We start from the raw sequence: 25,703 nt of genomic DNA, 5'->3' as shown, positions 1-25,703 counted from the left end.
AGTGTCTGAATTATTTTTGGAATGGTTAGTGAGGTAGATTGGATTCTTTGTGTTAGTTTTGAATCTTTTCTGTTAACTACCCTTAATTGTTTTCTGACTGAATACGGCTGTCTGAAATCCATTCCTTAAAAAGTCCTCTGAGCAGCTTTCAACCAGTTAGCCTGGAAAACAACTAGATGGAGAGTACTCACTAAATAAGAGATTTTACATGCCCTGACTCACCTGACCTCATCACATATTAGCTGCCAGAGTAATATGTTATGCCCTGCTAATATGGTGATATTCCTGCTCCCTGACAGTTCACTTTTCTTTTCCAGCTGCTTTAATGAAACATCCCTCTCTTTACCTCTAAAACTGCTGCACCTTTCACCAGCTGCTGTCAGAAAGCTGCATTCTAGTTCTGGAGTTTATTGTGGTATGTGACTGCATCTTACTTTCCCACTGGTTCATGCAGACCTTGTTTGGAAAATGTCCTCTTCTGGGGACAGATGTGAAATAGCTGGTATGTTTTATCCACTGTTGGCAACTTCTAGATATGAATTGCTGTGCTCTTGTAAAAATATGAAGCTGCATCCACTTAGTGCTTTTTCCCTTGATTCCAGCATGCTGCTCTTACATTTCTCATTTAGCATTGTGCTAAAGCAGTAGGTTTGGCTTACACAATAACAAAAAGAACAAAGTTGTCTGTATAGTAAGTAATTAATTGGATATGTTTTTGTGATTTCAAAGTTTTACACTTTAAAGTGATCAGGCAGCTGTAAGACTTCCTGCGATTCACTTGGTGATCACCGTGTGATTCATTGGTAACAAATTGTGCAAAATGTGTATCTTCACCTGAGCACCAGGAAGATGCTCATTAACTGCATTCTACATTCTCTGCTCCTGCAAAGATCAGCTGGTGTGAGTACATGATCTCTGTGGCTCTGGCTATGCCTCAGTCCCAAAGTGTGACTGCTCTTTTTGTGTAAAATTGCAGCTTAGCAAGGTTGGGAATGTTATGTGTGCGACAAGATCTTTCACTATACCATACTCACCGGTTCTCCTTTAGGTGCTGTAGATAGGATTTTTTTTTCCAAACGTGGTAGCAAGAGTAGATCCAAAGAGATACTTACATGCTTATCTCTTTACACTAGTGTTAAAATCAGTGGGAAATTAAAAGCTTAGGATTGAAATACTTAGAATTTGGAACTATCCCAAGATCCTTGTCATCAAAAAGGCAATGGCCTCGTTTTATGCAGATGTCCTAGCACTCAAAGGGTGCATAAATTACTGCATCACTTATCAATTTCTCTTTAATGTATTCCTTTCTTATATCTGGGACACTGTTAATAGAGAAAAAGGATTAAAAAGCATAAAAATAACTCGTATGTAAGTTTCTTTGAGTTGAAATTTTATCAGTCAGCCTGTCAGCACTAACATATGGGAAACATAGTTTCGCTACTGTGCATAGCAGGGGCTAAAAGTGCTGTTCAGACCATGTGCTCAACTCCTACGGAAGAGGGACTTTGTATCACTTGTGCAGCCCACTCATAAATTTAAGGGGTGACATCTATGGATTCTGAAGATACGGTGACCAAAATATTGATCTTGTTAGAAAAAATGTAAAGCGGAGAGGGCAAAAGGAGATAAAGGAAATCTTCTAGATCAGCGAGGAATTTAGTAAAACTTCAATTACTCCATTTCTTAAAAGCCTATTGTATTGCTTTTGTTACATTGAAACAGTAATTGTAGATAATAGGGAATTTTTATGTAGCTTTTCCATATCTTGGGCAAACATGCAGTAATATATAACATCTTCTTGTATCAATTACTGTAAAGTACTAAAGATCCCTACTGTTTTTGTTTTGTTTTGCTTCCTAAAACCCCCTGCTGCTGTTGATTACACCTAGATCTGCTACTGATTGGAACTGTTAAAAGGCAAATATAGCATTGGATGGTTTCTCAATCATTTAATTGTAGAACTAATAAAGTGTTTTCACTGGGACCTAATAGAACTGATAATATTAATTACAGTTAATCACATGAACAAAGTATATTCTGTAGTATGCTAGTAGCTATGTAATGCATATTGAACTTAGTGCACATGACCCTTAAAAAACCTCTTTTTTAATACAGCAATGCTTACCAGTTAATGTCCAAAATAGATGCAGTGTTACATTAGCTTATCTATGTAAGAACCACTTCAATTCTGTGCCCACCTCTGCTGTCCACTCAAACTCTCAGCTCTGACAAGGTTGGAACGTGATTTATGAATACATACAAGGAAATCCTAAAATGAAGAAGAATGAAAATACATCATTAGTTATGAATGCTAAGATTTGAGGTGTTGACTTTTCTATAATGTTTCATGATTTTTAAATTCCAGCTATAGATCATACAAGGGAAAAAAAAAAAAGGTAAAGAAAAAAAAATATAGGAGGGGAGTCTGAAGTGACATTAGTGCCTCATAAATCTTCAGCAAGTTTTGGAACATCCAGGAAATGGAGCTGCAGAGCAACTCTAGCATGGCCATGCGTATCTTAGACGGCATTATGCACAGTTGAAGGAGTCTACCAATTATGGCTCGTGATTAACTCACTGTTTCTTTCTACAATTTTGCCAGATTTGCTCTCCTTCTCACATACATACAATCCCCTCACGTGGTGCAGAGAAAGTGGCAGCGGGGCCTTCTGAGGGACCAGCTGAATCTTCAGTTTCCAAATTGTTCTGCTGTAGTCAATCTAATCAGCTTGCCTTTTGTCTGCAATCGCGTCATATATTTTTTTTTCCTCAGTTATCTACATTTTAAAATATAATTTGCATTTTACCCTTTTGTTGGGTAAAATGCTGGGAGGTTTGAAAAGCCATACTAGCGAAAACAAGCATCATATGTAGCAACGTATTTTCTTTAGATTTATGCATACTTAATACACATCATAGATTCAGAAATGAGGCTGGAGGGAGTAGAGCTAATCTCAGTATTGAATAATTAAGATTGTCAATTTACTTAACATTCAAATTTCATGGAATGTGAAGAGTTAAACATTAGTTATTGAATTCATACTTCCTACAAATGTTGGCTTTAAAATCAAGACATCAAGATGCTACCTGCCAGAATAAAGCAACCCATCATCCACTTTGCACTTCAGTAGACTCTTACCTTCCTTGGCCAATAATCCATATTGAATATTTGATTAAAAAAGAGTAGAATAAAATTACACTGCTATATCTAGAAAAGAGAAAAAATAAAATAAAATAAAATAAAAATCTACTTATCTTAAAAGCAGATAGCTTTCCTTCTGTTTTTCTCTTTTTTCTACCAAGACAAATGTGGTAGTATAATGCTCATTGAATGTACTAACAGCTATCAGGATCTGTTTCTTTTCTTTGGTCTGGCCTGTATTTTTGCAGAGACCATTTCATGGTAGATGAACAGCAGCTGAGAGTTTTGAACGATATATTATAGTTAACAGAGAAAATGAGATCAATTTTTAAAACGAGAAAAAAGACTTGAGAAATTGATTTCTGTAGTTTCCATTGACAGGTAACGTTTTGTCTGTTTATTGTTAGAAAAATGCTTTTCCTAACTACTGTTAAGCAAAATTGTACCTGTTGGTCCCTGAAAAGCTAGCGGTTGCTCTCACAGGTTCCTATAAGAGTCTGCATCTGGAATTTGTTTTCAATGGAGTGAGTTTAAACATAATCTTATTTGCACACATACTGTATTGATGAAGTGCAGTGCATTATTAGTAAAATTGTTTTGAACTGAGCCGATGAAATGGAACAATCACAGCTAGTTGCTTTTTTTTTTTTTTTTTTTTCTCATCATCCCCTATAAAGGAGGAAACCAAACCAAACCAAACCTCAATTATGGCATTCCTATTGCACTTTGAAATGTTGGAATTCTTCTGGAATTCTTCATTGTAGTTCATGAATGTGCTGCAAGGAATGTATAGTGGTATACTACAGTCAATTGAAAGGCACTAGCTGAAACCTCTCAATGCACTTTGAGAAAGTCTATGTAAGGAAGCAATGGCAGTTCGTGCTGCTGCGAAGTACTGCAGTATTCTTTACCTTAATCCCTGTCAGCTATCACCTCCATTTTGTTGGCTTGTCATCAGCATCTCTATCAGAGGAAAACTCCAATGCATGTAGCAAGAAACGAAGCGTGTAGGGGAAAAACAGAAAGGCTCTGGACTGGAATAGTCCTTTAACTTATTAACAGACAAGTGTGCATGTCAGAAAAACACACTTGTTTGCTGTGAGTATATGCAATAGCTGATGGGTAAAGAAATGGAAACCTTAATTGCTGCTCGAGTTTAGGTCGCTGTTCATTCATTCATTCATTGCCGGAGCTATAAACTATTCATATGTTGCCACAGCATGTTACTTACACACGACCGAGGGTGAAGGAAGTAAGAGCTAAGATGCTTCATAGACATCGACATCGGGGGGATTAACTTGTCTGCTTCATTAATATATATGTGCATACTTTAATGTTGGAGTATTGAAACTGTTTCAAATGAGATTAAAAACTGTATCTCTTAAGGTCTTCTGTAGTGCTTAGAAACATTTACATTTTTTGCGTCAGTCTTGCCAGTTTCCTCACCATTTTACTTTTTTCTGTGCCAGTGGGGTAGAAGTGCAGGCACAGTGCTCATCGCTTTCCTGCTGCCTGGCTTTCTGTTGTTTTTCTTTAGCTAGATCTGCTCTCTGTACTTGCTAGCCATCATTAAGCGTATACGAAACTCTGTAGAGTGGCAGGCGTGGATTCTGAGTGACATTTCTGGCAGCATTTTCCTTGTTTATGGCACCAGGCCTGATTCTCTGAAATTTTAAGCATGTATGATCCGTATTTGCTTCCGCTGAATCTGTAGGTACTTTGTCCTTTTGGAAAAATGTGCTGCTCTGTGCTAAACCTTGGGCAGCTAAGAGATGAGAAAGTCCTGGAGATTTAACTAGCTGCCATATGACTTGGTTCTAGAGAGCAGTAGGAGTTTAGCCAGGGTGAAGGCATTGCCACTCCTACTGTGTTAATTACAGACCCAGTAATTGTCCCCTGTGAAACTAGGCTTGGAGATCAGTAGTGAATTGTTCTGTAATGTTTATTGGAGCTCTTTAAAATATATTTGCAATATATAAAACACTTTGATATATAGAAGCTCACATTCTAATAAGATTACATTAAGTATCCTAATAAGATCAAGGCTTGAAATTATGTTTTTCCGGATTTGAGTGATATAAATTAATTTTAGTTTAAACCAGTGTCAGTGTCCTTAAATGTTCATTGTAAAACTCTGCTTGCAGTTATGTGGGTCTGCATTTAAATTAAAAATAAAATAAAATTTAAAAAAAAAATAAAATTAAAAATCTCCTATTAATATGAGAATTATTTTCTCATCTTGCTCCAGTATTCTTTAGCTACAAATTATCAGGGCAACACTGTGATTATTAAGCCCAACCATATAGAGAACAATAGTGGCTGATCACTGAACTCTGTTGGAACTAGCCTATCATTTCTCATATAAATCAAGCCAATCATACATGTAGGTCACTCCAAAAGTAATGCCTCCTATTTATTTCCAAGGAAATTGCAACAGATAAAAGTGCACTATAAAACTGTAGTAGAACAAATTCTTACCTACAAAAAAGTACTTTTCAATTTAGACACCACCATTAGCCATGCATTTTCACCACTGTTGGACAAGAGCCAGCTTTTGCTGTAGGTGGACATGACCCACTGTTGTCACTCACCATCCACCACCTAACTGTGCTCACATCCACTGTTTGATCTCCAAGCACTTCAGGAAGACCTTTCAAGTACTTGCAAAACTAAAATATGCACTAAACTTTCAGAACAGACAAAACTAATTGTTTGTAATAGTAACAGACTGACCAGGGTGAAATATTGGATTAGTTCAAAAGGAAATTACCACAATAATATAATCCTGCTGTGAACTATGTTTATTTTATTCGTTCTACATTTTCTTTTGTTACTAATTCTGATTTCTCTGTGAAGCGTTACACCATAATGTGAATCTAACTGTAGTTTTTAACACTGATAGTGATAATGATAAAATTTGATACTCAAAATCAGGAAAAAGTCTTGGCTAATTTCAACATCATCACATTTCTCTTCTTTGAGGTCTGGATGGAGATACCCTTGGGACTTAGATAAATTGTCCACCAGGTGGGCCAACTGGGCAAAGATGCTAGCTGGTTTATGCCTACATATGTACGTAAATTATGTGGTTATAATCACTCTTCAAGGTACACCACCTGCTGTATCAGATTGTTATGTAAGATGATATTCAGGAACAGTAAATATTCCTTGAGTTTATGATCATGATGTTATTTTTAGTCTGCTAGCATTCAGTTTTGGGTTTTGGTTATTGTGGTGATTCACTCCTATGATTTATCTGATAAACACTGGTTTCTTTCAATGTCACTGACAGATCAAGTTATTTAATTATTAAATATTGCATTAATTTCTTGTCTAGATATTTAATGTTGCACTTAAAGTGCAGAATACTTAGGAAGTGTGGGTCCTACCCTCCCCCATTAAGAAGTGGTCTTCACACCAGCACTCACAACTTGGGCTAGTTTTGTTTGTTTTATTGTTTATATGAAATATAAGGCTCTTGGAGAAGTTAATATTGTAGAATTGAGTAGCCATCTTTATTTCTTGCTGGTCTTTTAATTCATCTGGGAGAAACGTGTCTCCTGTTACTTTAGTTTACTGAACCTAAAAAACATTTCAAGTGCAGAATACAAAAAGCATAACAACTTTAGAGAAGATGTGTTCCAGTCTTAGGTGCAGGATAATAGCTGGGAAGAGTTGATTTATTCCATTTACCATCGATGACCTAAGATTTCTCTCTCTTCTGTCCAAATACAGCTAAATATGTTTTTATGGACACATCAGCATAGTCAAAAACAGTGCACTTTACTGTCCTGTTGGTAAAAAGTAATGGATACTGTGTAAAAGTAGTTTTGTACTTGAATTCCACCAGAGTTTTAGGCATGAATCTTGTCAAATTCTTTTACTTCTCTGTTTACTTAAAGACTTTATCTTGAGCTATGGAGCAAGAATAGTAATGACCTTCAAACTCAATTTTCCAGAACTGAGTTTACACTGTAAGTTAGAAAATCCAGTTCAGCTTCTTCAACCTACTTGCCTCATTCTCAAGTAAGCAATCTATTGTAATTTTTTTGTGAATTTGTTATGTCTTTTTCTTTTAGAAATTGTTTCTCTTACAGTGTGCAAGAAATAGTTTAATTCATATTTTTTCATTATAAAGGACTAAGTGTGTTAGCAGTCTTGTCTCTATAAACATATTTAAAATTTCAGGGAGAGTTTAAATATTTATGAAAATATAAAAGGTAACTTAAAGATAATATGTTTGTCTTGGAAACTTGTGGCCAGAACTTATCTGCACACAAATTACTTTTGGGAAAAGAGAGGAGCATACTTACAGTCAGTTTTAATATTTTTAATGGCTTTCACTTTGTACTTTGTAGATTGTATAAAGCCTTCAAATATTAATATATATTCAAGATTAGGGATTTATAGGCTTCTTTTGTTACCATACATTGCTTTTCCGTGAAATTTTCATGGTCTTCTGATTTTTCTGAACCATAGTTATTGTACAAGCAGAGAGAGAGCTGATTCTGCTCCTAATTCTTCACTGCATTAATAAGTGAAACTCTTAGCCCAAAGATAGCAAAAACCATTAAATTCTTCAAAAATAGCCTGCAAATGGAAATCATATATGCTGCAGAAAGAGAACACCTTTTTTTGCTGGGGGTTTCAGTTTCATAGTTATTGCTCTTCTGATACAGGAAGCATGCTGGCTTCCAGTATTTGTCCTTGTCATATATATTTATTTTTCTGAGATCTTTAACTTCCTTTGAAAGCTCAATATTTCACATAGATAGTTACAGATATCTAGTTATAGATAGCCTATCTGAAGAAGTAATAGTGATGAACTTATTTAATCATTGCGTAGTTTTGTGGGAAGATGTTTTTAAAGAATCTCTCTGCATTATTTACATCATTTAACTGTTGACCTGGCATTTATGTAAAGGAAGAATGTAAAAGAATCAGTTTACTCCTGTTTTCAGAAGCGCACTGGACAAGACTCAACTGTATTCCCCTATTCTATTGTGAGACTTTGTGATTTTGCACTCTTGAACAGCCTAATCCTTATTCTAGCCTTTCTTATCTCACTGTGCAATACAGGTCATTATGAACTGAGACATTTCATGTCAGAAAGCCACCAGTACAAAAGGAGGATATTCTTGAAATTTTTGTTACCTTACTTTATGTATTTGGACCATTTCTTTGATGCTTATAAATCAATGTTAGTTATTCTAAGCCAGTGCTTCTTCTTTTAAGCATAGACAAATATTTCCCAGAGTACATACTTAGTAGATGTCCTGTATAGCAAGTATTCAAAGGTTTCAAGGAATAGCTGTAGCAATTGCAGGAGAATTGTATAAATTACCATCTCTTTTGATTTTTTTCCTCCTCTCTGTACATCTCTTACTATAATTAGCCAGCATTTAACAGCAAATGTTTGCTTTGGTTAAATTATTCAGAACATTTATTTTCCTTGTCAAAGGTTAGATCAGGTTGTTGTTTGAACTGGTAATTAAATGCAGCCTAATACATGGTCGTATTTATATGTGCTATCAGCCCTGTTTCCTCCTTACTCTGTATAATTTTATAATAGTAAAGGCTGACATTTAGACATAAAACTCAAATTCTGTTTTCTTGTAAAGGGAGCTGAGATCTTCCTTCTACGTCACATACATCTGTATGCTCAAGAAAATTAAGAATAGGGTTGTTTGAAATGTCACAGCTATGGATTTCCTTTTTGTAAAATTAACATTCCTCGATGTTGCTTTGTGAAGGCCTTTTATATATTTTAATTTGTTTATTTCAGAAAGTTATTACACAGCATCTGGAATGTATTATTTTTCAGAGATGAAGGTAGGGTGGATGAGTGCAGAACTGTCCACAAGTGTAATCAGGAGGCTGGAGCACCTCTCCTGTGAGGACAGGCTGAGGGATCAGGGCTTGTTCAGTCTGGAGAAGAGAATGATCTGGGGAGATCTCACTGTCCAGTACCTAAATTGGGCCTACAGAAAAGCTGTAGAGGAACTCTTTTATCATGGAGATTTAGATCAGATATTAGAAAGAAGTTCTTTACTCAGAGGGCAGAGAGCCACTGGCACAGCTGCCCAGAGAAGCTGTGGATGCCCCATCCCTGGCGGATTTCAGTGCCAGATTGAATGGGCCCTGGGAAGCCTGCCCTGGTGGATGGCAGCCCTGCCCATGGCAGAGGATTGAAACTATTAGGGCTTTAAGGTCCCTTCCAACCCAAAGCATGCTGTAATTCTAATAGATTACCAAAGTCACGGTAACACAGAGTATATTTAAATTGCTTACCAGAAATATACATGGTGCTACAATGCAGAAGAGTTCTTCAAAGGAATCCTGCTTATTGCCTAACAAACAGAATTAAAATAATTACGTGGTTGAATCAGATGAGCAAACAAAGTCTCAAGGTGAAAACTTTTTGTAAATTGTACATTTACATGAGAGCACTGAGAATACTTATCTGCCCTAATAAAATCAATGGGAGTTTTGAAGAGGCCAGAATTTGGTCTATAGTCTTTCATAACAAGTTCACAAACTATTTTTACCACAGTGAAATTACAGTCTCTTAATTGAATAGTCATTTATATAATATATTCCTTTGCCTTTTATTTCAGTGATCAATGTTTATTTTGTTAAATTTGAGAAATAAGACTAAATAATAGAGCTCATATGTTTAGTATTGTCCAGTATACACAAAAGGAAGCCAATTTTTGTCCAGAAATAAGTGCTACAGTGGAAGACTGATTTTTCAGCTATTTATTTTTTCCTGCCTTATGTAGACAAGTATTCCTGCCTTTTTCAGTACATTTTTGTTCCAGCTTTCTCTTTGTGAGACTAATGTAGTGATATATATACATTTCAACCTACCTTATTTCTGAGCATTTCTAAAGCATTTTTGAAAATTCCTAGCTATTGTGCTTAATGTATTGAAAGTGCAGTTTTTAAAGTCTCATAGTCCTGTCAAATCGGAACAACACTGATTCATATCTTGTTAAGAAACAATTCAGACTTCATGGTAGTGAAATTCTAATTTATCCACTGTCATGCTGATCCCCCAGACTATATTATGCAGTTGCAAAAGCTGAGATAGTGTCTACGTCTTTTTTCTTATTTCTATCTTAGAAAGCCAAAATTGACAACTTAGTTCCTACATATGTGATCTCAGAGTGGCTGAATTTATTATATTTTTCACCTTTCCTTCTCATAATCATATCTTGTAATAAAGCTGGCATAAGCCACCAAGTGCCTCAATATAGAAAGAATAAAGAGTAAAAACAGTTAAAAGTTGAAGAGTATTCTTGATTATAATTATAGCATTCCTTGCATGACACTAAAGAAACTTGATCTATGGTGTTCAATTTGTTGTTCTACAGCTTGTTAATTTTTTATACTTCATGGCTGTGGGAGGTAGCTAAAAACAAGAAAATATACTGTGCTCTTACAGAAATTATTCTGACCTCTAGGTAAAGTACATTTATTTGTGTATATATCGTGTGAACTGTGAGCTGTTTTGATTGATGTAATAGATTGCATATACATATGGCATACAAAGGACCTAGGTTAGGCTAGAGTTCTGGGCTCTTTCATGAGGGACTAGCTAAATATAAATAGAATCAAAATGATTAAACTGATTATAAGTTGTACAGAAGTGTCATATGGGTGTAAGTTGTGAGACAGAAATGACAGACTGCATGCCTTTAATTAGGAAAACTGGTCGTAAGTTAAATAATTGCTGTCCTAAAATCTTAGAAGTATTTCCATGTCACTTTGCACAGGGACTACATGGAGGTGAAAACCAGTGTAGTTCTTTCATATTATGTCTTTAAGACCATTGATAAAATGAGTGTTCACTGAAGTATTTTGTGTTTGAACCAAGGAGTTTGGCAAATACATGGTATTTCAATGGCAAAAGTAGGAACCAACCAAAACCAAAATCTTCATTCTTTTCCTGCATGTCTCTCTTAACCATTCTTGCTGGATTAAAATAAATAAATAAATAAATAAATTAAATAATTCCTCCTGTTATTAAAGTTATTAAAAACTTTACCCAACATAAAGGCAATCTTGAATTTAAAGGATGCAAGGTAACACTGTTTCTTGGAGGGCTAACTTTGTAGCTTTGTATGTGGGCAGACCTGATGGCATTTTTTCAGAAAACTTTGTTGAAAATATTGTATTGTTTACATATTTGAATGCATAAGGAAAACCTTACACAGACTTCTTTGGGGAGTGAAAGATGAGATGGAGTAGCATAGTGAGGGAGTAGTAGTCTCTTCCTGTATTATTTGACCTCAGTTATATTTTATGTTGTGGCTCTTATTTCTAATGAAACTCTGACAAAAGTTAACAAATACTGTTAAAGTTGCCTAGTTTTCTTGTATCCAGTGCTCCACTTATAAATTGTAGCTGCTAAAATTGAAAGGCATTTACCATTTTCTTTTGCAACAAAGAACAAGAACTTCCAAAGAACAACTATATGGAGGAGTGATTTTTGTTTGATCTTGTGTGGAGGCAGGAACTGGACTTGATGATCATTGTAGGTCCCTTCCAACTCAGGATGTTCTGTGGTTCCTGAAAAATCATGGAGCTTCAGACCCTCCTGGAAACATGAAATTGCTGGATTTGTTTGACTTAAAACTCAGCTAGGCCATCTGTCACCTCTCCTTTGAGGATCTGGTGGTCTGCTTTTTCCTCAGTTTCCTTTTGGAAGCTAAGGACACCTGCTATTGTCATTTTCTGTTTGTTTTATTAGGAGAAAAAGAAAGATGAGTAATACGGGGCCTGCTCTGAAAGTAATGCCTCCTGTTTTATTATTTTGGTCCACAGTGTCAGAGGTGGATGTTGGTGGTATGGCAATAGAGGCAGAACCTTCCCACCAGTATTCCATTATATGATGCTGCCATGTGACAGATGGCAGCTGAGGAGCAGTCGGTCAAAATGGCGGCTGACATGGGAGTGTGGATGAAGCTAAGGTGTGTCATTGAATTCCTCCATGTGGAAAAAAATGGCACCCATTGACATTCATTGAAGCTTGCTGAACATTTATGGAGACCAAACAGTGGATATGAGCACAGTGAAGCAGTGGATGGTGTGTTTCAGAAGTGGCAACAGCAACGTGTAAAACAAGCTGTGTTGCATATAAGCATGCGTAGCTATCACACCACAAAATAAAGGGTGTCTCAAACAGCTCATCTACACAAATTGGCTGATGGTGGTGACTATGTTGAAAAATAATGTTATATACCTGAGAATTTGCTCTGTCATCAAATAGTGTTATTGTACTCTTTGTATCAGTTGTATTGTCCATGGAAATAAATAGGGGAAATTCCTTTCAGAGCAATCTACCTATATGACAGGCCAGTATTCAAAAGTTACCACTAATTTTAGCTGTTTTAGGATGCACCATCATTCTACTAAGTAAAAGAGTCAAGTGAGAACTAATCACACCTGTATTCTGTATGCTTGGTTTCTTTTCATTTCCTTCTGGATCCTGTTCAAAATTCTGATTTCACTCTGTTTAATTGTCTAAGTGATCCATAGCCTGGCCACTGTTACTTCACATCTGCATCTAAGCTATCAATAGAAATGCAACCACATAGCAAAAAGTACATCTTTCTAGATCTTTGCATGTGACCAGTTCCTTGTTACCAGTTTTAAGTATGAAAGTCTGCAGTAGCATAATAAATGTGAAGGGGGGAAAAAAAAAAAAAAAAAAAAAAAAGTATGTGTATATATATATATATATATATATATGGTTAATTGACATTTCTTACATTGGAGAGAAAGAAATTAAGACTTGTCAGAAGACCAAACAATGAAACAAACAAACCCAAAACCAAAAGAACTGAAAATTATGTGAAAACAACTGTTTTGTTCAGAGGAATGGTCACTGTTAATGGCTATTATTTTTGTATAATTTATACATTAAACATTATTAAAACACCATAGTTTTCTTCTCTTTCTGTTAGATGAACTACTATCTGCAAAGGCTTTCTAAAAACAAAGAGAAAAATTTAATCAAGGAGGCATCTAACCATATCTTGTTTACATCTGTTATATTCTTTTAATAAAATTGGCTTAAAAGCTTAGCCTTAAAGGTGTTGCAAGCTTTCTGTAGAGTCTAATGACAGCTGTTGTTCCAGTACAATTCTGAAAATCTGATCTCAGTTTCTTAGGGATTCCATTTTGTTTTTGCTTGTTACATACAAGTAATGATATTCAGACAACAGAGGGAGATTTCGTCGTGTCATAGCGAGTGGTGAATTAGAGAGACCTCTCAACTACCATGTTTAGGAGTCATCAATCTATTGATCAAGAAGCTTTAAAAAATTCTGTCTGTGGTTTTGCTGTGCTTCACCAGGGCAGAGCATACACAATTCTCAAGGCAACCCTTAGCCTCCTAATACCTGTGGTCTCGTCTAAGGTCTCATCCTGATAGTCACGTGTTGGCAAAGAGTGTTGTGTGAAGTAAGGCTTCTGCTTCTTACTGCATGGTGTGTGCTTGACCCACTTCTAAGGCAAAGTAACCCTGGGATTTACTGTAAAGAGAATAGAATTTCATGGTGCCTGCTGTTTCTGATGTAACAAATTTACTCCCCATCCAAAAAGCTGTTTAACCGTTTAACTTGCACCTTGGTTTTATTAATACTGTCCCCTTTAGACTTTATTTATGAATTAGTTTTTATTTGTTCTGTGAACTGTAGGGTACGTTTCTAACATTCTGCAGAATTAAATATTTCTTCATAGATCCAGACTTCTGTTTCTCCTTTGTGTCTGAAGACTTCAGCAATACCACTTGTTCCCTTGACAGCTTGATGTGCATCTACAGGAAAGCACAGAACATATCATCCAACTGCTCAGGAGATTGGATGGAATATAAGAGAGAGGGAGGGGATAGGAAAATGAGTTGTAACTGATAATGCTGTATTAGGAGATCAAGGAAGGGTATGTTACTGTAATTTTCTGCCATTTATAATATTACTAACCCTGACAGGAATTGGTACTGTGAGTTACTGAGCAGCAGAAACAGAAGAAAAGCAGCACCAAAGTTCTCTGTCTGAAAAACAAAGAACATGCCTTGTCATCATCTTAGTAGCATGGAACACAGTAGTACATTCATACTAAAACAACAAGTGAAATGTTAATCACAGCAGGAGTAATACCTTGGTACAGAGTGCTTTCATGCGTTCAACTGCCAGCGCAGTTAGTGCAGTTCATCTGTACCTTGTGTTTCCAAGTCTTAGGGGTTATCTGCTTTTCAAGTATTTTATTTTGTTTTGCTTTCTTAGGGATTGCTGTGTGAAATGAATTAGATGTCAGCACCTTGTCTTGGCTTTCCACTTCCACCCAGTTTTCCTCTGCAGCTGTGCCTATTTGCATTCAATCACAGAGACTGAATTGTATACGTGAACATGGCTCATGGTTCTTCATATTACTGACTTCATTTTAAGACACAAAACAAATTCTGGCTCTTTTTACTCCTTTGAAAATGGCTGTGAAATTTTGTCAGTTTTCCTTAGCTAGTGGAGCTTACACTAACTCTCTGTACCTCAGTGTGAGGCCACTCTGCTTTAGAATCTGCATATCTAGAGGAGAAATATTTGATGTAAATGCCTCCGTGCGTGCATGAACACACTGGTGTTTCTATAAAAATTGTCAGCCCCTGTAGGAAACAGATTTCTAAAAATAGTGAAAGAATAAAGGCTGAATCCTAGATTAATTGCTTAGTACTCTAAAGCTGTGATATCCTAGAAACTTACTTCATTGAATACACTTTTAGTGTCTAAGCTAGTTACTATCATTTCAGGTAAGGCTGCAGGCTAAGCTGCCATTTTTTCCGGCTCACTGTTTAGATGATTTCTTTCAGCCTTGACATTTTTTTGGCCCTTTGAGTTACATATGTATTACTAAAACATAAAGTATGTAGCATAGCATGGTGTCTGTGTGTTTCTGAAAGTAAAACTCTTAAATAGTTAAAAGCAGTCATTTCCATACTGTAAACAACAGTAAACTACTTTAACATCATAACTGTTTTTGAAGGACAGTGCTTTAATTTCAATTATATTGGATTGTTTTGTAACCAGGTAAATAAAATGCATACTAAAATAGAATAAACAAGCAGATTGTTGGTTTTATGGGTTTCCAATTTCGTATGATTTAATTTAATATGAATAGGGTTCTCAGCACTTCTAGATTACTCTAAGAGGAGGGAGTAGCTTCATGGTTAGATAATGTAAAGATCTTGTGTATTTCTTTTCCTTTATTTTGGTCATTCTTCCACTAATGAAATACATTTTGATTTTTCAATCATGCCATAGTATTTTCTAGATTCCCACTAGTCTCATTGTTCTTCTCTGTCCGAACCAGCCAGATGTCAACCCTCCTAGGCTGTCCATATAAAGATGGATACTCTACTGCAGCTTAGATCTTACCAGCTTCACATGATGGGAGATTTACTTCATATATCTGTAAATAAAGCTACATCTCATTTTTATCAATTTCTTTTTTTTTTTCTTCAAAGTAATATGATATTGTTGACTCCCTTTCACATTGTAATCCACTTATTCTTAGCCTTTTCCTCACAGAATTACTTCCTTTGTGCTAAGGGCAAGGCCTTCATTACTCCTAGTAAAATTCTGGTTAATCTTCTGGTAGGATAGCTTTGACACAGTGCAGTCAACTGACCTGTTTCCATGCAGATACTTTTGCCTGTAGAGGGAAGGTGGCACCAATAGTCAGTTAAACTGCACATTTTGAAAGTGGTATCCATTTAGTCAAAACTACTATATGAAATTACTTCAAGCTGAATTGTATCTGATTATTTGAAAAGAGCTAATTTACCTTGTCTCTGATCTTTCTTTCAGCTAGTCCATGTATATTTTAAATGATGCTATGTCAGTAATCTTATTTGCAATGGGATCATTTAGCAAAGAGTAAAGCATAAAATGCTTCACCCGCCATTCCATCTTTCATAAGTCTCCTTTTCTTTTGAATAAGAGATCAAATCTTTTCATTGTTTTCTTCTTCCAACTAAACTGTATGTGTATATTTATGTGATAAGTGAAGAATGTTTAGTTCTTGTTCCTTGTGTTCCTTATTCATTTTCTTTCTCATTTGTCTGTATGAGTTTGTGCTTCTGAATGCACAACCTGTATTATTTGATCTTTTTACTTTGAGTGCTTTCTGCTCAAGCTTTGGGTCGCTCATGATTTGGTTTAATTCATGTAATTCCATCTTCTATCCTTCTTGTGTTTTGGAATAGACTACATATAATATAAGAGAGCTCTCTTAAAGAGTTGGGCAAGTTTTTCTGAATTTCTGTCTTCCCTTGGCATTGTTTCTTTCCTAAAAAAAAAAAAAATAATAATAATAATAATATTTTTTTTAATGTTTGCTTTGTTGAAATCTTATTCCTCTTATTACCATGGTTTTTTTTTTTTCGCCTCTTTCCTGAGAATCATAAGCTTTGTGCTTCTAAGATCACTTCTACTAGAAATTTTCATTTTGCTGAGTTCATTTCTACTTGTGGCTTACAGTCCAGTTCATTTTAATCCAATGACCTACCTTTCTGCTTTTCCAGCTCCTTCCTCAAAGTAGAAACAAGTGAAATATAAGTTCTCTTTCATCAGCTTATTCAAAACATTGTCCAGCCAGTTTCCATTTCCATTATGTTTTCTACAGCATTATAGTTTTCCTTCTTTTATTATCGCTATTTTCAACCATATTCTGTATTCTCGGTTTCCAAGTAAATATAGATGTCTGTTTAGAAGGCACTGCTCTCACTCATTTGACTGGTATATTCCTTCTAAGCAAATAATGCTGCTCTTTATTACTATTCTAGTAATGATTTATTTCATTAAATCTTACTTGTTATGCCAATTAAGTTATAAATTTGATCACATGTAAGGATTATCAGCTCCTCTTGTTTATTCCCCAAATTACTGTTGTTAGTAAACAGACTTCAGCTATACTAAAAAGATCGACCTCTCTCTCCTCTCCTTCTCCCTCCCCTTCTCCTTCTCCTCTTTTTATTTCCTTTGTCGAGGTACATAGTACCAAACCTGCTGAACTGTAGCACTGGGAACTTAACATGATACTTTTCGTACTTTCCTTGTCATCATTTTCAATGCAGAAGAGAAAGCAGTAAATGTCAAATGTTTGTAGTGTTAGAGCATTGTTGACAAGGCTGGTAGGGGGATATGTTTATTGAGTACAGTGGTAAACAGTACATAAGTTTTTCAATCCTCTCTGCTTTATTTACCCTGTTTCTTCCTGAATTAAACTAGCATATCTTGCAGTGTCACATAGCCTCAAGAAAACCATAAGCTACCAACTGCATGAGCTTGTTCCCTTCTTGCAGCAAATACATTGATGATTCCGTGTCTACTAAATTAAGAGAATATAACTTACTTATGATAGCATTGTGGGTTTGCTTTGCATTTTATATTTTAACTCGTAGCATAAAAAAAGCTTTTAACTATCATGTGAATTACCAAGAGAATACGCTGTCATGATCCCCAGCTATTTATACTGTTTCTTATCTGTGACATTTTAATTCACTGCTGAATTTATACTTTGCATGTTTAAGTACTGTTAAGACATGAAAGTTGTAGGGTTAAATCTGTAGACAGTGCTTTAAAGCTCCTATGATAATTGTTCTTAGGTATGTATTCCTTTACTGTGGCTCTTGAGACAACTGTTTAATAGACAACATTTGAATAATACAAATGTGCGGTTGGTAAAAATGGATTAGGGTTTCAGGGTGGTACCAATGGGTGATATTTAATATTGAATGACATGTATTAAGACAAATGCTTTTATATATAATTTATTTGGCATTGTAAATGCATTTATCTTGTGAGATACAGACCCCCTGTTGCCACATGAAGTATTCTGGAAAGGTTCAGAGTAAATAAATAATAAAACCACTTTGATATACAATCTAACAATATTAAATATTAAGACTTTCACATGATTGATTTTAATACTTAATTAACTTATTTAAAGTCCAATGTAACTCTGTTTTTGTATTAAAGATCAGACAGGCAGAAGCTAAAATGCAGGAAATGTTATTAAATGGGACAAAATTAACTGCATTTCATGATCTTCAGACTCTCTGGCTGTTAACCTGTCCATCAGTGCAGTGATCATGTTTGTTTTGTTCCGGATCCCAGCTGATGGTAATGTTAATCAGCTTTACATGTCAGTCCATTTTTATGTTTGCATCATTCTATTTTAATGATACATAATCTGATACATTTTATAAAAGAAAACAAACTTGCTTTATGCTAGTCAAAGTTTGTCAACTTGTGCATTTTTCTTCAGAGTTAGTCAATGTTCCTCCTGAAACATGTTTCCTCAAAGTGTTAACAACCTGTGGAAGTGACTGAGTAGCATCCCTGCTGGGTTTCATCCCAGCTGGTTTTAACCCAGGCAGCAGGTCTTCTGTATATAAATAGAGGTGGTGGCAGTAAAGGGTTGTATATTCTGTAAGAGGTGGGCTCAGATGAGGGAGAGCAGAACTGCTGCTCCATGCATGCTCAGCACCCTCTCCTCAACCTTCTACTGAAAGAGAACATGGGGTCTGGAACTGCTTCAGGATTATTTGCAAGTCATCTACACTTCATTGCTTTAAATATATACAATCATGCTTATCCTCCTAATATTTCATTTCATATCTACTGTAGTATGTTTTTTTGTATTCTGTCCTCACTTCAGTGTGCTAACATGCTTGATTACTTCATAAGCTGCAAATGAGGGGCAGAATTATGAACCCTCATAACATGATGCTGTCAAACTCAACAAAACACACACAAGACCATTACGACATCAGACACTTGCTTTTAGTCGGGTCATTTTAATCAATTTGACTTCATAGGGCAGCTAATTTATCACTTAGCTAAACAAGTATTTCCTCTACTTGTCATCAATTTAAGTAATTAAAGTGGTAAACTTTGCTATATGGCATGAAATAAAGGCCCAAACATAATTTGAAGAAGGTAGATGATACAGTCTAATAGAATGAATACAAAGTATTATTTAAATACTTTGCTACACTCCACTAGTTTTCAAATTCCAGTAACACTGCTGGGTACTGGTATATACCCTTGTATACTGATTTTCACCCTTAGCATATTGCAGTGCCTTCTTTCTTCCTCTGAGACAGAACACTCATTTGTTTCCTTTCTTCATGCATTAAAGTTTTTACTTTTTTGCTTAATTGTTTGGAGATCAGAGAAAGACAGAAAATACAAGTCAGACAAGTTCTCAGGAATGTATCTTGTTAGTTCAGCTAAGCCTGCCAGCCAGTCATTGTATCCTCTCAACAGTGTTAGTTTTCCTAAGATTGTTTTCACGTTGTACAGGAAGCTGGTTTGGAGACTTGAACTGGAATTTAAAAAACAAACGAGCAAACAAAAATACCTCTATGAAGTTTGGTTTTGTTATGAGTATTTCAACTTCTGACTAAACATTCATTATGATTACTTTATTACATGAATATTTATTATAATCAAATCATAGAGGACTCTGCTTTGTACTCTTCTGGCTATAGTGCTATTCTTCTATCTCTATGAAATACATGTTTTTGCCATGCTTTCCCAGTTCCTGTCCAGATGATTAGTGCACCACTGACACTTCAGCTAAGATAGAAGAAAATCCGACAAAGATGTTTGACTTAGGCTTGTAATTCAAGCTAATAGATTATTAATAGAACAGGTAGTTAAATTCTGTTATGCAGAAGGAGGTTATTAGTAAGGTGGATGTAAATGTTAGTAAAGCTCTTCCTAATGGAAGCAGGCAGATATTTTGTGCTATGCAATGGACTGTGGAGGAGACCATGTGGGAACGTACTATAAGATAGTATTTCCACAGACCTTTTTATATCCATCAGATTTCTATGTTTGTGTCTTTAAGCCAGATTCATGAGATTTTTTATTGTCTCTGTTGTGAACCCAAACTGACAGGTCACAGGTATACCAATAAGGCACGTTTTCTACTGTTGAAAACCAGTCTGGGTTCATTCAACGTGTGCTGGTCAGTGAGAGGTTGACATGAGGCACTGCCATTGGTGGAGGCACCTCACAGCATCTGAGCTCTGGGCCATGTGCTAGATGCATCCAGAAGTACTGCAGGGCTGTCTCTGCTCTTATGCTTAGAGAGAGAAGCCAAAACACAATGCTTATCTGCCTAGGGCTCCTGGGTGGGTTCATGTCTCCTTTCATTCCCCTAAACAAGATAAATGTTTCATATGCAGCCCTAATTATGTTTCCATGTATATTAAAGAATAGTAGTAGAACTCCCAGTGCTGGGAAGGGTGCCTGCTCTTCGTCTTTTTTAGCCCATCATGTTTGGAGAAAATTAGTAGGAATAGATAACGGAGTCACTGTTAGCTTTGACTGAGAGTCTAGGTAGTCAGTATCAAGTCTTGTAAGCTAATTGAATTTCAGAGGATTTTAATAACATTTTTATTGTTTCACATTGAAAATGCTTTTAACTTACATCTTACTTAATATGAGCAATATGTTATAGGCCATTACAAATCAACCACAAACCTGTAAAGAATTAATCTTTCTCAGAGTAGGATCCCAAGAGTAATCGTAATTATTTAATAGTTTGCTTTGTTCTTTCTTAGAAGAGCTGAAAAGAACTTAAGTATGGAACTATAAAGGAAATTGCTTGGACTATCACTAAAGCTAATAGTTAGTGATATTTTTTTTAAACACTAATCAAATGTATCCATAAACAAACACAAGTAACTGATTAAATCACCATTTGAGTATCAAAAGTAAATCTCTTTAGCTTTAAAACTGCTTTAACTGTCTGTAAAGTAAATTATGGCTCTTACACATTGTAAAGGCATGGTATTTGGGGAGTATTAAAAAGAGAGAGAGAGAGAGAAGGTAGAAACAGAAAAGAAGAAAAAGGAGAACAAACTTACTGGAACCAATTTCTTACTGTAGTACTGATATAAGAAAATCTAAGTCCGAAGCACATTTTGTATTAAAGTGGTGTCTGCTAATAAGGGGATTTTGAGCCTGATTCTCAATCTGAAAAGCTAGTAGCATTGTGCCTTATTTGGATATGTTGTGATGGACTGTAACAACAAAAAGTTAAATTCTAAAAGAACAGAGCCTTTAAGGCTTGTGCAGTAGAAAGGCAACAATGATGATACAGCTAAGACAACAGGAAAAGCAAGTAGATTTCTAACAGGAGAAAAGTGTTAGCATATTTTTCTACAATTTTTTCTTTAAATAATTAATTAACTTTTAATTCTTACAAGTTTTTCATTAATTTATTTAAAATATCAAGTAATTATAAACATCTGCCTGTAATATATATTGTCATAAGACTGCAGGCAAAAGCTGAGATATTGTTTAAATGACCAGAAAGTTTTTAAATGCTTCTCTCCAAGTTATTGTTTATGTATTTTCTGTGATTATGATTAATAAATCACAGGAAAAAAAAACACATAAAGTATACTTGCATTCATAATGTGTTTTTTGAGATTATCCAAAGACTTGTTAAAGTCTTGTTTGTGGTGCATTTTCTCTAAGTCCATGATTATTTGATTGTAATAATTTGCTGTAAATATGTACCACTGCAAATACAGGAATTCCTGTCTTCCCTCACTTCCAAGGAGCATCGGATAATCTGTTTTAGCTAAAAAGTAGCAAGAGATGATCATATATTTATTGTTAATAAACTGAAGGCATTAAACATACATGGTCAGTGCATTATAAGAACCATAGGAAAAGCATAATTAAAGTCATTTTTTAATCCTGAAACTATAAGAATATACCTCTTTATATATTTCTTAAATATAATTTTCATGGAGTTAGAAATACTGTAAGCTAAGCAGCTACAGAAAGCAATACTTAAAACTCAAGTGCCATCCACAGGTCCATCTTGCAGGTCAGCTCCATCTCTTTCAAGCTGTTAATAAGTTGCTATATACTGACCAAAATGCTGTCTTGAAAAATGTATTCCTGCATTGTGATAATGCACTGGAAAGGTCATTTCTCTGTCTTACCTCTCTGACCATAACACCATCTGCTTCTCCTTTTTTATTGGCATCCTGTTATTCACTGCAGCAAATATTAGCTTAAAATGTATTTCATGTGAGCTTCTAACTTTGTTCTTGGTCGTTTCTGTGTTATTGATTTGTATTCCATTCAGCCTGTGATGCTGAACTTGTATAACCCACTTGCTGGGTTTTCATTGACCTGCTTTCTCTTCTTTTGTTCTTAATTTTGGGAATGACTTCTTTATAAATATCCACTAATTAGCTGATTAAGTTTCTTCAAATGTTTCCTTAATGACACCTTACTACAAAGCTATTAGAAATCATGATTAAACTGAAATAATCATACCAGTCAATGTCTTTTCATTTTTTTTCTGTATGTGTTTGCATCCCTCTGCCTCTTGTCTCATATTCGACCTAAGGTTTCTAAAATATAAATATGGTTAAAAGAAAAATGTTTTTTGTAGGATGAGGTGTGTTCTGAATTTAGAAGGATGTGATGGTGGCTGTTACCTCAGCTTTGCTCTGACCGTCATTGTCCCCAGGGCCTGGCATCAATTTTCTGAAAGATGAGTTGAGATAGCTAGAAAAGGAAGGAGAGAGGCTCCTGCCCCAACTTACAGTCCCTCAAAACAGTACATGCATTTTATTTGCATGTGATTGTTTAGAGGTACAGTTGCAATTCTTTAGGACTTCAAATAATAAAGTATTTGAAGGGAAGTGCTATTATTCTTCTATTTGACATCTAATGGTGATTTTCCGCCTGGAAAGTAAGGAAAGGTTTTTAAGAATTTCAAACAGCGAATTGTGTTATTGCAAAGTAGTTAAAGAAACGCTAAATGTTTGTTTCTGCTTTTCCTCCAGGTAAATATCCTTCAGTGGAAATTATTGCCAATATGTATCATTCTGTATCTGAAACCAGTCACCCTTTGCAAGCAGAGGAACAAGAAGTAGGCATTGATCCCTTGCAGAGTTACTTGAACAAAACAGAGGAAGGTGAGTTTTGTATTTCCCAAAAATTTGGGGATTTTTTGTTTTAACTTTTTACCTAGAAACACAATATGTTATGATAACTATACCTGTCATAATTTGTTTAATTTTCTCAATGAAGTTGGCAAGGAAACTTAAAGAACAGTTCATGGAGTTTGTGTAGAACACTCTGACACTAATGAAAACCACAAAAAGTCAACTTTCAATTACAGACAGAAACAATAGTCAAATGTTTAATGCACTGTAATCTTTTTTCAGTCATAAACCAAACACAGATTTCAGCATAAGAATATTGAAATAAAGCATGGCTTTGTGCTCCTTTTTGAAAGATGGGTTCTTTCACATTGCTCTGATTGCAAGGTCTTTTCCCTGCTTATTTATTTAAACTGTGGTAAAGTGAAATGCATTATTTCAGAAGTTTATAGAAATAAAAAGGGTGATTTTCATATTTTTTGTTTGACTCTCTTTTTTTACTTTAAAAAGTACTGAAAGTTGAGGTATAGACTCAATAATAGAAGTTACTTTGTAACCCAATGTAAATTAATAAAATGCAGTATTTGGAAGACTCTAACGAACAGTGAGAGCAAAATACTGGTGTAATGCAATGCATGTTTGCATTGCTTGTCTTTTCTGATTATTTGCTTGTGGTGACAGCGTAGTTGGTATGAAGTGATAAGCTTAACAAGAAGCCAAGATCCTTGTCATGAAAACATTCCTCAAATACTCAGTTATACACAATGGCACCTTAACTACCTGTAATTTTCCAGTCATTGAACACATGTGCCAGGAGGGCAAACTAAAAAATGTGTTTTAAATTACTGAGTTGAAACAACTTTGTCACATTTCTTAAGTCCCTCACCCACATCAACCATTCTTTGTGGGTGTATCTGTCTATAAATCTTCTGTTTACTAGTGCATATTAAGAAAGCTATGTCAAGATTTGTTTAGTCATTTTTACTACTTCAGTTTATAAGAAGCCGATGTGTTGCTTTAAAATACATGGGTAAAACTTCATTGCTCCTTCGAGGGTTTTTTTTTGTTTGATTTTTCTTCATGGCTTTATAAAGCTTTTTCAGTATCAAAAAGTTAGAATGAACATCTAGGGGAGAATATTTTAAAACCTGATGATTAAATGAAATTGGTTTTCCAGGTCAGTGTTCTTATTCTGTTATATTTGACATCTTAACAATATAAAGCCATATTGGTTTGATAAACTAAGAGCATTTTTATAACTATATCTAGATACTTGAAAATAATCCTTTGCAGTAACCTAAAATAATATCCATTTTCCTGAGGAAGTATAGTTAGCTTCTAGTTTACACCAATCAAGGAAGATGAGCTTTTTCTTCTGATTTTTTTCCCTGAGAATGTTGGAAATTCTCTCGACTTCGTTTCAAGGAAAATCAAGATTTTTATCTTGTTAAAAAACACAGAAATTAATTTTAGCCTTTACAGTGCCCAGAGAAGTGATTAGTTACCTTGACTGAAAAGGTTTCTCGTTTTTATCCCAACCTTAACATTTCTATGACATACAAAGTTATTAGTATTGAATTGATGTTTAAAAGTGCCATTAATTCATTTACCCCAAATGTTCATTAACAATGTAAATGTATGCTGATGTTCTATGAGACAAGGAAGTGACTAATGACTCTTCGCACTAACAACACTTAAAATGAATAGAAACTTTAGATAGCTAATCTTGAAGTAATCAAGACCCTCATTCAGCTTGGCATCTCTGTATGCTCTAAAACAGCTGTCAACTGTTAAAAATATATACACAACACCACATACGCACATGCGAAGATAAAGATATGTAAATACATGGTTCCCCAAGTCATAAAGGTTACCAACTATGGTACATTTTTGATGTTCTATCTATGTAAATATTTTATATAAAGCATCCATTTCATCTTCGTTTTTGTGGTGATTTTTTTTTACTGTGAGACACATACTGCATTTTAATTTGAAATTTTATATATCCAAACTAAACATTTGAAGTTTTAATATTTAATTTTAAATAAAACATACATTTAGGCAGTGTTACGTCTTTGAGCATCAAAGTATAGCGTCATTTTTGTCCATCTGGCCTGGTTACAAGTTCAGAATAAGGAAGTAATCAGTGTTTTGCAATTAAAGTATCTAACTTGAAACAAAGTAATTAATACTTAGGAGATGGATGGAGATTGTCTTAATTCATACTGTGATGTATATGCAGCCTTCTGCCTATGCAGTTTTCTAACAGCAGCTCTGCAGCACATTTGAAAATTGCATGAATCCACATCTCATTGAAGAAAAATGTGAAGTTCCACTTAAAAATACTATAGGATACTGTAAGGACTGGGAAGATGCAGCCATTTCTTGAATACAAAAAAGACCTTACAGAGTTGAAGTTGCTTGAATTAAGTGAAGTATTCTAGTGTGTTTTTAAGCAAGCACACTACTGCTTTAGCTAGGAAAAACTGATGGATGTTCTGTATAATACTGTGAAATACCAGGACATGTTAGTTGTTTTTTGTGGGGTTTTTTTTTGAAGCTGAGCTGAGTGCT

At 35.1% G+C, this 25,703-nt stretch overlaps 1 protein-coding gene across 6 annotated transcripts in view; it reads left to right on the top strand.

Annotated features, from left to right (window-relative positions):
• The window catches only part of TBC1D5 (TBC1 domain family member 5), a 285,215-nt gene that overhangs the window by 88,535 nt on the left and 170,977 nt on the right, over positions 1-25,703 (top strand). For all 6 annotated transcript variants that reach the window (XM_015853783.2, XM_015853786.2, XM_015853785.2 and 3 more), the window contains exon 3: positions 23,031-23,162. In XM_015853783.2, the coding sequence (XP_015709269.1) occupies positions 23,063-23,162 (100 nt within the window). In that variant the 5' untranslated portion in view covers positions 23,031-23,062. The remainder of the gene's footprint in view (positions 1-23,030; positions 23,163-25,703) is intronic.

Source organism: Coturnix japonica, chromosome 2, assembly GCF_001577835.2.
Source record: "Coturnix japonica isolate 7356 chromosome 2, Coturnix japonica 2.1, whole genome shotgun sequence".
NCBI lineage: Eukaryota > Metazoa > Chordata > Aves > Galliformes > Phasianidae > Coturnix > Coturnix japonica.
The sequence above is the reverse complement of the archived record's forward strand: the minus strand, read 5'-3'. Positions and strand labels throughout refer to the sequence as shown.